The 13,507-nt window shown below is 38.0% G+C and overlaps 2 protein-coding genes across 3 annotated transcripts; both read right to left on the bottom strand.

Annotated features, from left to right (window-relative positions):
• Positions 1–1,338: 1,338 nt before the first annotated feature.
• LOC121794675 (PHD finger protein ALFIN-LIKE 1-like) lies at positions 1,339–3,519 on the bottom strand. Its single transcript, XM_042192954.1, has 5 exons — positions 3,228–3,519; positions 3,077–3,109; positions 2,277–2,499; positions 1,995–2,115; positions 1,339–1,801 (listed from the first exon to the last, which is right to left on the bottom strand). The coding sequence occupies exons 1-5, from the start codon at positions 3,319–3,321 to the stop codon at positions 1,553–1,555; spliced, it is 720 nt and encodes a 239-aa protein (XP_042048888.1). The 5' UTR covers positions 3,322–3,519; the 3' UTR covers positions 1,339–1,552.
• A 3,447-nt stretch (positions 3,520–6,966) lies between these two features.
• On the bottom strand, positions 6,967–10,228 carry LOC121809904 (dnaJ homolog subfamily B member 4-like). Of its 2 annotated transcripts, XM_042210762.1 has the most exons (4): positions 9,933–10,225; positions 9,368–9,810; positions 7,520–7,620; positions 6,967–7,438 (listed from the first exon to the last, which is right to left on the bottom strand). In XM_042210762.1, the coding sequence occupies exons 1-4, from the start codon at positions 10,095–10,097 to the stop codon at positions 7,179–7,181; spliced, it is 969 nt and encodes a 322-aa protein (XP_042066696.1). In that variant the 5' UTR covers positions 10,098–10,225; the 3' UTR covers positions 6,967–7,178. The 2 variants fall into 2 exon arrangements, with proteins under 2 accessions (XP_042066696.1, XP_042066688.1); XM_042210754.1 differs by having other exon boundaries at positions 6,967–7,620; positions 9,933–10,228.
• Positions 10,229–13,507: the final 3,279 nt, after the last annotated feature.

Here is a 13,507-nt window from a genome sequence, read left to right as displayed (position 1 = left end):
TCTCTTTATTCAGTCTCTTTTATTCCCATATATTTTTGGACTACTGCTTATTCAGTCTCTTTTATTTCAAAGTCCTTATTTTTTTATTAACTTTATTGAATCTCTTTTACTCTAAAATCCCTATTTTTGTGGACTACGGAAATCTTTATAATTGATGTGATTTTGGTGACATGAATACTTTAATGACACTAATAAGTTGACATCTCGTAATAAAAAAAACCAAATCAATAGTAAGATTTAGGGATTCTTCTATGTGCAGGTACTTGTGTTGTTTCACTTCACATGGTCATTTATCTAAACTTATCAAATTGAATTAGATCTCTTTTGTTTGTGACAAAATTTCACATGTAATGTTAGTTTTTGAATGAGATACTCTTGATTGAAATAGTTTTCCACTACTAAACACTGAAATTGATCAAAATTTCGCATTATATCTCATATTTAATGGTCTATTTACAATTACAAACCCCAATATAATGATGGCCATGAAACTTCGATCATAGCTTGAATGATCTTATAGTGAGATAACATCGTACAAATTTATGTAAAATTATAAAATCTTACCTACATTTTGTTGTACCTAGGTGATTTAACTCTTAGTAGAGAATGATATGAGGAAGAGTGATACATCTGTGGACTCATCTGACATGTAAATACAATAAGATTTCATCAAAATTACAAGTTAAAGTTAAAATTGCAACATAATTTATTAGTTCTAATTCTATCTTTGAAGTTAATGAGAGACAGAGATCTATACCTAGGAACTATTAATTAATTGACTTTTTCAATATCTAAATCAGGAATGTAATGAACTAGAAACTTAAAAATAGGTAAATGTGTAGCCTTTTACGTGTCAAGTAAATCTTTATGTAGCATAAGCAAATTAACTAACTCGTGCAAGACTTCATTTCATCGCTACCAATAGGAGTTAGGAAATGCATAAATGCACTTATGAAATAAATATGATCGTTCCGATTGTTTTATCCATAGTCAATAGTTTTATTTTATTTTTTTCATTTTGCGGGCGTCTATGAAAGCTACTTTAACCACATTTTATCAATTTTGCGTTAAAATTCATATCAACAATTTTGCGTCAAAATTCATATCGACTGCATTCTAATTTGTAACAATGACCCACACGGGCATATCAGATGAAATAAAATGTGATTTGTCAGATCCAAATACCAATAGTCGATTCATCAGTCATGAAACAAATATTGTTAAAGACAGAAATTGTTTTACATCAACTACAACCAACTTAATTACTCCTCAACTACCGCCAATATTATAAACATAAATGCTTGGTACTAAAAAAAATGTTAAACAGAAACACAAAAATCATGAAAATATTTTTAATTAATGATGCATCAGAAACATCAAAACCATATGATATTGTAGCATTAAAATAAAAGACATCAACTCCTATTTAAAACATATGACGACGCGATAGACGACCACCTAGTAGACAGCGAGATGGATCGAAACACATATTGCTAAACTACTTTGTCAGGGTCTGAGAGAAAACTATGAATCTTCAGTTTGATCACGACAGCTACTGCCTAGTGCGCTTCATGCAGGAGGGGCATTTGTATTGCTTGATGTTCTCGGCTTTAGCAGGTGTTATCTTCACGCATTTCCCATGGTACCATCGCTCGCAGATGTCACAACCAATCCAGAACTCATCTGCGCTGTAGTTACCGCCACAGCTTCCACACAATGTTTCAGTATGTTCATCTTCCTCTTCTTCGAAACTTTCATCAGCCAGCTTAGGGTTGCTTTTGACTTGGCCATCATTGGATCTCTGCAAAATTGACAAGATATCTAAAGCTACAGTTGCTCTTTATACTAAAATTTTGAGTATTGTACTAATCCAACATTCGTGCGTGGAGACAGAAGAAAATTGAAAGGAAAAGTGCATTAGTACCATGTAAGGAAACTTGAAACAAAAGTTCATGGATATACTAACAATCATTTCAAATTCAAGTATCTTGTACCTTCGTGCCAACACGAGGTTTGCTTCCACTGTCAGCATTGGGTTTATCTTTTACAGGCTTTCTTTCTGTTACCACTTCAAAAGCTGTCGGCAATTCATTGATCAAGCTGAAGAGGCGCTTCCTGAGAGTTGAGATACCATATAACGCTCAATATAGAAAAGTTTCCTCATAAAATATTGATTATGAGCTCTGTAAATTATATAAAAAGCATCTATGGAAATAAGACGAAGCTAATCTATGCAACCCAAATGTGGTTTTGATGAATAAAGGTGTGATTCATACCTCTCATTACGATTAAGCCTAGCTCCAAGGTAAAAAGCGACAGAGAGCAACCAACAATCACTGTGCACAGCAATTAAAGAAAGCCAATCTCTTCGGTTCATCCCATCCCTAGCAAAGTTGATACCTAGGGCAGGTTCAGGGAGTTCCGGTGGAACCTCCTCAGCTGGGAGAGTTACTTCCCAAGTTTCATCCGAGTGTCCATATAGACACAAATTCTCCTTCTCTAATAAGCAAAATCGAGAAACCAAACATGATCAACTAGAGAAACAAAAAAACATTCGAGAAGATGATTAGCATAAGATGGGACAAAGAACTGGCACAGCAAATTCACACCCCAAGTAAATTGCTTTCTTCAAATGTTCTTTGTCAACAAGAAGCTAATTAATCAATCAGGTCTCCAAATTAGACATCAAGAAACTGATTTCTCTTTGACTAAAAGGCTATAAAATCACTATTAGCTGAAGCAAAAAAAATTCTGAATCAAGCTGAATTCCTGCAACAACTGTCAAAACATAGCAACAGCAACAAAAAAGTACCTAATTAACTGCCTTTTTGAAAGGGAAAAAACACGATCAAAGCAGAGAAATTGCTATCGACGTCAGCCCTAATTACACAATATAGGAGCAAATTAGACCTTCAATCAAGCAAAACCCTATATTGATAAAAAAACAGCAATATAATAAAATTCCTCAAAATGCCTATATTTCATCAATCAATTTACAACACCAGAACCAAGTCAAAAACACCCAGCTTCAATTCAACCAAAACTCAAACTTATAAATGAAGTCAGAACAGATTACCTGGATCGCACAGTCCGTAAAATTCATCCACATCTGAAAAGGTAAAAGGAGCCCAAAAGGTATCACACTCGTTCGTTTACAGTTAAATGGAAAGAATTGTTCGAAAAAATCGGTCTTTTGTGCAAAACCTAATTGCAAAGTAGAGTAGTACCGCTAGTTAAAGCACGAACGATTCCGGCGCGACGAGCACTGTAATCTTTGAAGATCTCCTCTACAGTTCGAGGACTCGAGGAAACTGATGCCATTTGTGCGACAAAAAAAACTACGAGATCTAAAATCTATTGAGCAAAACAAACACTATTTACAATTTACATGAAGAAATTGAAAGAATTGGAAGAAATTGAGGAGTGGGAGGGAAGAGCTTTGAGTATGCATGTTCTTCAATCAGAAAACAGATGAAGACGAATTTCTAATTAGGGCTAGACTTTAACACGACGTCGTTGCTGCTGATGTTGGTGAATCCTTTTAGAGCATAGGTCTGGACAAGCCATAGGCTAACCATAACTGCTCCTGCCAATTAACACTTAAAAAATCCTCCTGTCACATTATCACGACAAGCAACTGGACAAGTAATAGGCTAGCCACAATAAAAAAAATTATAAAAACCAAATAATTACCAATCACACAAAATATGGAATTAAATTTACGACACAGATACGGGAAAATTCAATAATAACATTTAAATTAAAAAAAGTACATTAATTAAAAAAATTACATTAATTAAAAAAAACCCTCTTCCACGCACGAGCCCCCGCCTCCGCCTCACTCGTCGTGGTTGTCGCCATCGTCGCCGCCCGCGTTTGAGCCCCCCAATTGCGCCTCGGCGGCATCCAAATCGACACGCATACTCTCAAGCATTGAGTGAAGAAACATCTTCTCCACGAGGTCAGTTGCAGCCTTCCAGTCAGCTAAGATCTTGTACATCTGAGCCCGCGTTTGTTGACGCGCGAAGAAGGCGAGCTCGACTGTCGACTTGCCAACAGGGGGAATGCCGACTGGACCTCCTGGGACCCCTGGCGAGCTCGGCAAATCGCGTATATATAGTGTTTTGAAAATAACAAAAATCGGCTGGCCGATCGGGAGCCTGCAATGGAGGCCAGCCGATTGGCGAGCGCATTGGCCAGCGCCCGAAAATCGGCGTGCGCTCGCCGTTTTTCTCACCGATTTGCCGCTCGCCGGCTGCAATGGTTCGGCGAGCGGATCGGCCAGCGCCGGGAATCGGCTAGCCGGTCCGCTCGCCGCCATTGTGGATGCTCTTATCCCTTGGGCTCTTTCCTTCCCGGCGCTGGCCGATCCGCTCGCCGCCATTGTGGATGCTCTTATCCCTTGGGCTCTTTCCTTTTCTTTTTTGTTTTTTTTCTTTATTCAATCTCTTTTATCCAAAATCCTATTTTTATGGACTACTGAGTTTTTTTTCTCTTTTTTTTCTTATCAGTCTATTATTCCAAAATTCCTATTTTCCTATTTTTGTGGAGTACAAAATTCTTTATAGTTGATGTGACATGAATACTTTAATGACACTAATAAGTTGCTTCTCATAATATAAAAACAAATCAATTAAAATTTATTGATTCTTCTATGTGTAGGTACTTGTGTTGTTTAACATGGTCATTTATCTAAACTTACTAAACAGAATTAGATCTCTTTGTGAATGAGATAATTTTGATTAAAGTATTCTACTGGAGGTCTAGTGAGACCGTTTTAATTTTTAACATTGAAATTGATCAAGATTTGAAGTATTATTCATATTTAATAGTCTATTTATAGTTACAAATATTATATAATGATGACTATGAAATTTTTATCCGAATTTTGAAAGATCTTATTATAGTGAGGTAACAACGTACAAATTTATGACAAGTTATACAATCTTATATACATTTTTGTTGTACGTAGGTGATTTAACTCATACTACTCCCTCCGTTCCGGCTAAGATGACACATTTCTTAGCCGACACAGAATTTAGGAGTTATTGGTTAATGTATTTAATTAGAGAGAGAAAAGGTGGGTGTAAGAGCATCCGCAGCGGTGCTCTTCCGCAAGGACGGCGTCCGTGCCGCTGGCACGACACACCCATGTCCGCCGCTGTGCTCTTGCCAACAGCACGACTCTACTCGATACATCGAGCACGTCCGTGCCGCTGAGCAGGGCGACGTGGCGCGTTTCTATTGTCTGTTGGCATTTTCATTTTCATTTTTTAAAAAAATCGAAAATAATACCAAAAAAAATTTAAAAAAATATTTTCGGATTCCAAAAAAATATAGCTATTTTATTACCGTTTTTTGAATTTTTTTTAAAAAAATTTAATCCCAAAATCATCTATAAATACACACATTCATCATCCATTTGGGCGAAATTCGACCGCGAGTAGTGGGGTTTTTTTTATAATTTTATGAATTTAATTATGTAATTTTAATTTTTTTTGTAATTTGTAATAGTATTCTGAGTATTTTTAATACATTTTAATATTGTGAAAATATTTTTAGTAATTGAAGTATTTAAATTAAATAATGAAATGGTGGGACCCTTTAGCATGTTTTTGTGGAAAAGTATGTATGTGGGTGTTGAGCTCTTAGGGAATAGCAGAGAGTAAAAAAGTAATAAAAGTGGGTCCGGGCCCACATCCGTGCTCTTTGGCAAGAGCACGGATGAGGATACTCTAAGTATTAAAATAGAGAGAGAAAGAAAGATGAATATTTAATTAGGAGTGATAAAAAGTGGTTGGGTGTATTAATTGAAGAGAGAAAGTTACCAAAAAAGGAAATATGTTATCTTAGTTGGGACAAAATAAAAAGGAACACGTGTTATCTTAAGTGAGACGGGGGAGTAGTATTTTAATAAATAATACCAATAACATATCATTTGTACTAATAAATATTTGATTAATAAAGAATGATAGAATGATAAAGAGTGATTCATTTGTGATTTGTCGACTCATCTGACATGTAAATTTACAATAAAAATTCATCAAAATTACAAATTACGTTAATTTTGGAACATAATTAATTGGTTCTAAATTCTAATCCTATCTTTGAAGTTAATGAGAGATCAATTAATTGACCTTTTCAATATCTAAATTGAAAGCCTTCAATTCACTGCTGCCAATAGGAGTTGGGAAATGCATAAACTGCACTACACAAACATGCACTGATGAAATAAATATGATCGTTCCTATAGTTTTACTCAACCACATTTTATCCATCACTTACTCTATCAATATTGCATTAAAACTCTTATTGTCTACTGTCAAGAGTTCAAGCATTCTAGTTTGCAACAATGACCCACACGGGCATATCACATGTTACATGCACTGATGAAATAAATTGCGATTGGCCGATTCATAATTCATGAAACAAATATTGTTAAGACAAAGAAATTGTTTTTCATCAACCACAACCAACTTAATCATTCTCCAACTACCAGAATAGGTAGCCATTACTTCTTGCATAAATTACTACTGCCAACATAAACATAAATGCTTGGTACTAAAAAATGTTAAACAGAATCACAATTTTAGTTGTATCCACTTTCCTTACTAGATGAACTCAAACCTAAATTCCTATTTATGTGATCCTATATAGTTGTGTTGTGTTTCCTGTATTTTTCTGGTGTACAGTTCTTGTCTGCTGCTACGAGAAACAATGGCAGTAATCACAGTAACTAAGCACCTTTTCAAATCAACAAAACAGGCACAACGACACAATTGTGAGCTGTACTAACAACTATTTCAAAGAGTCTATGAAAACGCAAACATTTTGAGAATGCTTTCTTTAAACAACGTGAAACTTCTACTTTCGACAACAATGACCAAGAAAGAGTTGTAAATTAGACGTCAAACGACACCAATTGAATGAAGCCAATAACCAACAGACATTTGAAGAAGCTAAAGATAATAAATTGTGTTGATGGTTGTAAAATAGGATCAAATATTTTAGAAAGGAAGAGATGTTGAAGAAATGAACATCTAAAATAAATTAGGGGAACCTAAACAAGTGTTTCCAAAAGCACTCATCCTTCAAATTTTCAAGGCATGATAAGACAGCACGAAAAAAAAGAAAGGCAAGCTTACAAGAGTATGATGGACAGCTCCACCTGGCAGCATTCACGAGGATGTCAATAGCCGCTTGATGCCTGTTTTCTGCTCAGGAGTAAGCCGGCTTGGGAATTTGATGTTGAATTTGATCCGTAAGTTTCCCTTTCTGCCAGGCTCTTTTGGGATCGGCATCCCTTCTCCTTTTACAACTTCCTCATAGGTTGGGCTAACAATGCTGTTGATGGGTATGGTTAGATTCCGGCCATCGAGTGTAGTCACTTGGGCGGTGTGGCCGGTCAGAGCTTCAACTAGGGAGGTCTTCTGGGTAACTACAAGATCATTCCCATCCCTTTTGAACACACTATGGGGCTTTTCATCGATAATGAATACCAAGTCAGATGGTATGATACCTCGTTGTTCATTTCCTTTTTCTGGAAATGTTATTTTAGTTCCCTTCTTCCACCCGGGCTTGATTTCGATTGCAAGAATTTCCTCCATAGAAGAGGGTCTCCTGCCGAAAGGGAGTTGAAAACATGGAGCCATAAGTAGTGTTTCAAGTTGGGTAATCAACAAAGCATAAATTATAAGACACACATTAACTAATCATTGAATAAAAGAGATGGATAGCTCAAAATTAGAATCGAGGGTATTTACTACAGGGATCCCAAATTTGAGAGGTAGATACTCAAAAAAGGACAGTGTATTATGACAAAGTCGGCAATGATAAATAATAATGCTCATGTCCCTTTTAGACATATTAATCATGTTCAAGCTGTTCTCGTGCAATGATGCATCAATATTAATGTTCCCTGATTAAATAAGTGATGTTCATAGAAGTTACTTAGATACACTAATTGCCAAAAGAGTCTAAATTAAGTAGTTTTCAGCTACATCAAGAATTTCCATCCTACTGACAAAGAGAAGAAAAAAAAGGGGATAATGCTCAAAAGTTCAAAACTGAATATGCAGACAGTAGCTTTTACATAATCACTAAGAAAATAGAGGCAATCACTATTATGCAGACCATATTCAGTAACTAACCAGATTTTCCCTCAGTCTTTCTCTAGGCTAGACACACACATAAAGTTCCAAAAAGGATCTAGTAACTAACCATATTTTGCAAAGTTATTCTGTACTCAAATAAGAGTATAAATGCATTCTTGCTGTTAAAATAACATATAGTGGGCTTATCTTTCAATTTAAAATATAGGCACATAGATTCCAATTCAAGAATTGATGTTGTTGTCACACGTCACGTGAAGACAAATGATGAACCATAAAAGCTTTGGATACCACCGGCTAATATAAAGCTGGAACTTCTGAGTGTTGAAAAACAAGCAAAAAAAGGGCGTAGCTTAAGTGGGAAGTGTTTTTATTAGAGGTTCAGTAAATGCTATTATGCTAGTCTATCCTTTGATATATGCATGGATTCATGATCACGTAAGTCACCCTGGTCCTTTAGTTATATATTGCTGCAGATCCTCCACCTAAATAAGGCTAAAAGAAGTTAGAAATTAGGCGATGATGGCCTAACATGCTAGGCCATTGCCGCACAAGCTTGACACTTGTAAAAGTGTGAAAAATAGCATCTTGAACTTAAGTGACACTGACCACTTACAAAGTACAATTCACCAATCAAGATTCAAGTCCATTCTATCTCAAAAACCAAAATATTAAACTTTGTTGCTGATGTCAATTTACAGTAAACAATTCATTAGAAAGTTAATAAAGTATGAAGGTTTCATTGCTATTGAGTAATATCGGAATTGGGGTAATTCATCTAAAGAAACAGAAAAGTTACTCAAATTCACACGAGCATTGCATGAAAAGATAGGTCACCACTAGACTAAGATCGACACGTGTCAGGAGATGTTAACAACATCATGCACCAAAATCACACTAGTCCAAAAGCGTATCAACGATTCCCGGTAACAGATAATCTATCTAAAGAAACAGAAAAGTTACCCATTAGAGAGATTCTATTCTGATCACAAACATATGACAAGCTAGGTCATCACGAACAAATCCACACATGTTGAGATACGCCAAATTAGCATCTTACACCAAAACAGCACCTGTTGATAGGCATCAACAGTATTATCTTGCACAAAGTCAAGATCAATAACTAACAAGACACAACTCAACCAATCCAAAAACACTCAAACACACCACATTTCCAAATTAGCAACTGATACCATTATGTACTTAATTCCTATAAAAAACAATCTAATAAATGAAGCGAAAGATCGAATCTTTACCCACTGGAGTCAATCACATCCCGTGAAATCTTCATCTTTTTAGTAGTCCCCTTGTACAGATCCTCCAAACCACAAGGCAGCTTCCGCTCAATTGCCACCGCCTTCCTCGACATTCCATGTCCACCAGAGCCGCCTTCCCCACCAGAAGACGCATTCCTAAGCGATGTAAATATATCATCCCCAAACATCGACCTTGAAAACGCAGAGCCCCCCAGCCTAGAACCCCCTCCCATACCCCCCATTCCCTCAAACGGGCTGGTGAAGCCAAAAAACTCAGAGAATATATCATCAGCGTTACGCGGATTGAACCGGAACGAGGCCCCACCGCCGCTGCCGTCCCTCATGCCAGAAAATCCGCTAGCATCAGGCGGCGGCATCTGCCCCTTCAAACCCTCCTCGCCGTACTGATCATATACCGCTCTCTTCTGCGGATCACTCAACACCTGCATTAATTAAACAGTTACAGAACAGAACAGAAAATCAGAATCTCCACAATCAATTCATTATCCTATTTCGCTTCGCTCGAATTACAGACCTAAAATCAAAAGGAGAGAGAAGCAATTACGTCGTAGGCTTCGGAGATTGTCTTGAATTTGGCTTCGGCGTCTTTCTTGTTGTTAGGGTTTTTGTCGGGATGCCATTTCATGGCGAGCCTGCGGTAGGCCTTTTTGAGGTCGTCGTCTTTGGCGGAGCGGTCCACCTGCAGTATCTTGTAGTAGTCCACCCCCATGCTTTCTTTCTTCCACCTCCACTTTCACTATATCTCTCTCTCCTTCCTCAATTCCCTTCTCTGTTTCAGTGATCTAGATTTTAGGTTACTTGTGAGTTACTCACTACATGAAATCGATTACACAAACTCTCTTATAAGATTCGATTAATTTATTTTGTGGGCCTTCATTTTTTTTGTGTGCAAGTTTTGGGCATACCTTGTATAGTTTTATTTTAATATTGATAGAAAATTTCTTTTTTTTTGTTATATAACTTATATTAGTAAGTAAAATTGAGAAATAGTAAAATTAGTAAATAAATAAACTAAGTAAAGTATAATGTAGGTGAGGGATTAATGTAGGTGGCCCCGCAATGCTTGCTCACGGATCTGCTAATCGAGAAGCCTGGTTGTGGCACCGCAGATTGAGACATCCATCCTCGGGTTATTTTAAAATTCTATTTCCCAAGTTTTCTAAGTTTAAAGACATTTCGTTTGAATCTTGTGTTTTGGCAAAGTGCCACAGACAATCTTTCAAATCTAGTGAGACACGAGTTAAGGATATTTTTTCTTTGGCGCATGCTGATGTGTAGGGCTCAGCGCCTATTATTGATGATCATGGTTTTAGATATTTTCTCATATTTGTGGATGATTGCACAAGATTGACTTGGATATTTTTTGAAAAATAAGTCTGAAGTTTTTGAAAAATTTGTCATTTTCTTCACTTTAATTCAGACACAATTCCAAACTTCTATTAAGGTCCTTCGATCTGATAACGGTAGGGAATTTGTTAATAAAGAAATGACAGAATTTTTTAAGAGTAAGGGCCTTGTTCATCAAACTACTTGCCCTTATACCCCAGAACAGAATGGAGTAGCAGAACGAAAAAATAGATTAATCTTGGAAGTCACTCGAGCCCTGTTTTTCGACTCAAATGTTCCAAATTTTTTGTGGCCTGAAGTTGTTGCTACCGCTGTGTACTTAATCAATCGTCTTCCCACGAAATTTTTGGGTCCCTGCAGGTACTTTCAGCCCTTGCTAAAATTCCTGAACCTCTTCCCCTTCGAGTTTTTGGTTGCTCTGTTTATGTACAGATTCCCAAACATGAAAGAAGTAAATTTTCTGCGTGTGCTCTTAAATGTGTTTTTTTGGGATATGAGATTAATCAGAAAGGGTACCATTGCTATAACCCAACTTCTAGGAAAATAAAAACAACCATGAACTGTAATTTTCTGGAGTGTGAATATTTTTTTCAAGCCCAAACTCGGGGTTAGGGGGAGAGTTATGATAACCAGGGGGAGAATTCGAGTGATAGCATTAGACCCCTTAGTTGGGCTATGTTGCCACAATCAGACGACTCATTGGTGGAACCAACAGAGCAAGCTAGTGTCACCGCCGAGCCGATCCCGTCTGCTGTGGAGCCTCCTCTGCCGCCTACACCGCAGTTAGATCCTCCTCCAGTGATTTCTGAGGTAATTCCTGAAACTAGCTCAAATGGTACAATTATTACTCCTAATGAGTCTGGTGTAGAAGAGAATGCAGCAGTTGACGGTGACACAAGGCAGTACATACTTCCGCCAAGGAGCACTCGGGGTATACCGGCAAAGCGCTACAGCCCTAAAAGGACTAGCTCGAGAAACCGGTATTCCGTGGCAAACCTGGCTAAGGCGAACTTGAGTGAGATGGCAAGGGCGTTTGCAGCAGCCCTTTATGAAGAAGAGGAGCTCCCTCGAACAGCAGAAGAAGCCATGAAAATTGCCCATTGGAGAGAGGCGATGTTAGTAGACATGAGAGCTCTGGTGAAGAACAAAACATGGGAGGTATGTCTGAAGCCGGATGGAGTCCGTACTGTGGGGTGTCGATGTGTCTTCACCATAAAAAGGAGGCCAGATGGATCGATTGAACGGTATAAAGCAAGGCTGGTGGCAAAAGGGTACACCCAGACATATGGAGTTGACTATGCTTAAACGTTCTCACCAGTTACAAACATGAGCACTATTCGGGTATTGTTCTCTATAGCGGCAAACAGAGAATGACCAATGCATTCCTACATGGGGAGCTATCGAAACCTATTTACATGGAGGCACCGCCGGGTTTTGCAGGGTAATTTGAAGGAGGAAAGGTCTGTAAACTGAAGAAGACTTTGTATGGACTCAAACAGTCACCTTGAACTTGGTTTGGGAGATTCACGGAGGTAATGAAGATGTATGGGTACAAACAGAGCAACTCAGATCACACACTTTTTCTAAAGAAAAGAGAAGGAAAAATCACATGCTTAATCATTTATGTGGATGATATGATACTCGCGGGAGATGATGAGGATGAGATCAACTAGTTGAGGAAAAATTTGTTTGCCGAATTTCAGATGAAGGACTTGGGCTTACTCAAGTATTTCATGGGGATAGAAGTATTGAGGTCAAGAGAGGGAATCTTCATCAGCCAAAGGAAGTATGTGCTCGATCTTCTGGCAGAAACAGGTTTACTTGACTGCAAGCCAGCTGACACTCCTATGGTGCAGAATCATGGTCTCCAGATAATTGAAGGGCAGAATCAACCCCTCGCACGAGGTACCAACGCCTAGTAGGGAAGTTGATCTACTTATCCTATACTAGGCCTGCCATTGCTTATGCAGTAGGAGTGGTTAGCCAGTTCATGCATGCACCTCAAGCGGCTCACTGGGAAACAACCTTGAGGATTGTTCGGTACCTAAAGGGAACACCGGGACATGGGATTATGTTTGAAAAACATGGACACCTGGAAATTCATGGCTTCACAGATGCTGATTGGGCTGAAAATCCAAATGATAGAAAGTCGATTGCTGGATATCTTACCTTCGTAGGGGGAAATCTTGTCACTTGGAGGAGCAAGAAGCAAAAATTGGTGGCTCTGTCAAGCGCTGAGGCTGAATTTCGAGGGATTATGAGTGGGATGACTGAAATCCTATGGCTGAAGAGGTTGATGACGGAGTTGGACTTGGTTTCACAAAGGTCTTGTAAACTGTTCTGCGACTACAAGGCAGCAATCAGTATATCTGAGAACCCGGTCCAGCATGATCGAACGAAGCATGTCGAGGTGGACTGACACTTCATCAAAGATAATATTGAAGCTAAGGTGGTGGAAATTTCTTTTGTTAGATCTGAAGACCAACTGGCAGACATCCTCACAAAGGCTGTAGATTCAAAAAGTTTTCGTGGAGTATTAGACAAGTTAAGAATGTGTGATCTCATTACTTAACTGGAGGGGGAGTGTTGGAAAGAAATCAATTAGGAATCAATTAGGGACCAAAATTGATATGCTCGGTATTTATGCTAATTGATACTAGGGTAAATCTTTACCATGTATAGAGATAGTTCTTTGTGTATTTAGGCAGCCTCCGCTCCTCATTATCAATTAAGTTGTTGAATGAATAAAATCAAGTCTTTCAACACTATCAC

Source organism: Salvia splendens, chromosome 1 (genome assembly GCF_004379255.2).
Source record: "Salvia splendens isolate huo1 chromosome 1, SspV2, whole genome shotgun sequence".
Classification (NCBI taxonomy): domain Eukaryota; kingdom Viridiplantae; phylum Streptophyta; class Magnoliopsida; order Lamiales; family Lamiaceae; genus Salvia; species Salvia splendens.
The sequence above is the reverse complement of the archived record's forward strand: the minus strand, read 5'-3'. Positions and strand labels throughout refer to the sequence as shown.

Coding starts and splice junctions, on each gene's coding strand:
- LOC121794675 (XM_042192954.1), bottom strand. CDS start 3,321: ATGGCATCAGTTTCCTCGAGTCCTCGAACTGTAGAGGAGATCTTCAAA. Junction 3,110..3,227: donor CGTTCGTGCTTTAACTAGCG/GTACTACTCTAC, acceptor TTACCTTTTCAG/ATGTGGATGAATTTTACGGA. Junction 2,500..3,076: donor TTACGGACTGTGCGATCCAG/GTAATCTGTTCT, acceptor TTTGCTTATTAG/AGAAGGAGAATTTGTGTCTA.
- LOC121809904 (XM_042210754.1), bottom strand. CDS start 10,097: ATGGGGGTGGACTACTACAAGATACTGCAGGTGGACCGCTCCGCCAAA. Junction 9,811..9,932: donor CAATCTCCGAAGCCTACGAC/GTAATTGCTTCT, acceptor TAATTAATGCAG/GTGTTGAGTGATCCGCAGAA. Junction 7,621..9,367: donor GATGTGATTGACTCCAGTGG/GTAAAGATTCGA, acceptor CCCTTTCGGCAG/GAGACCCTCTTCTATGGAGG.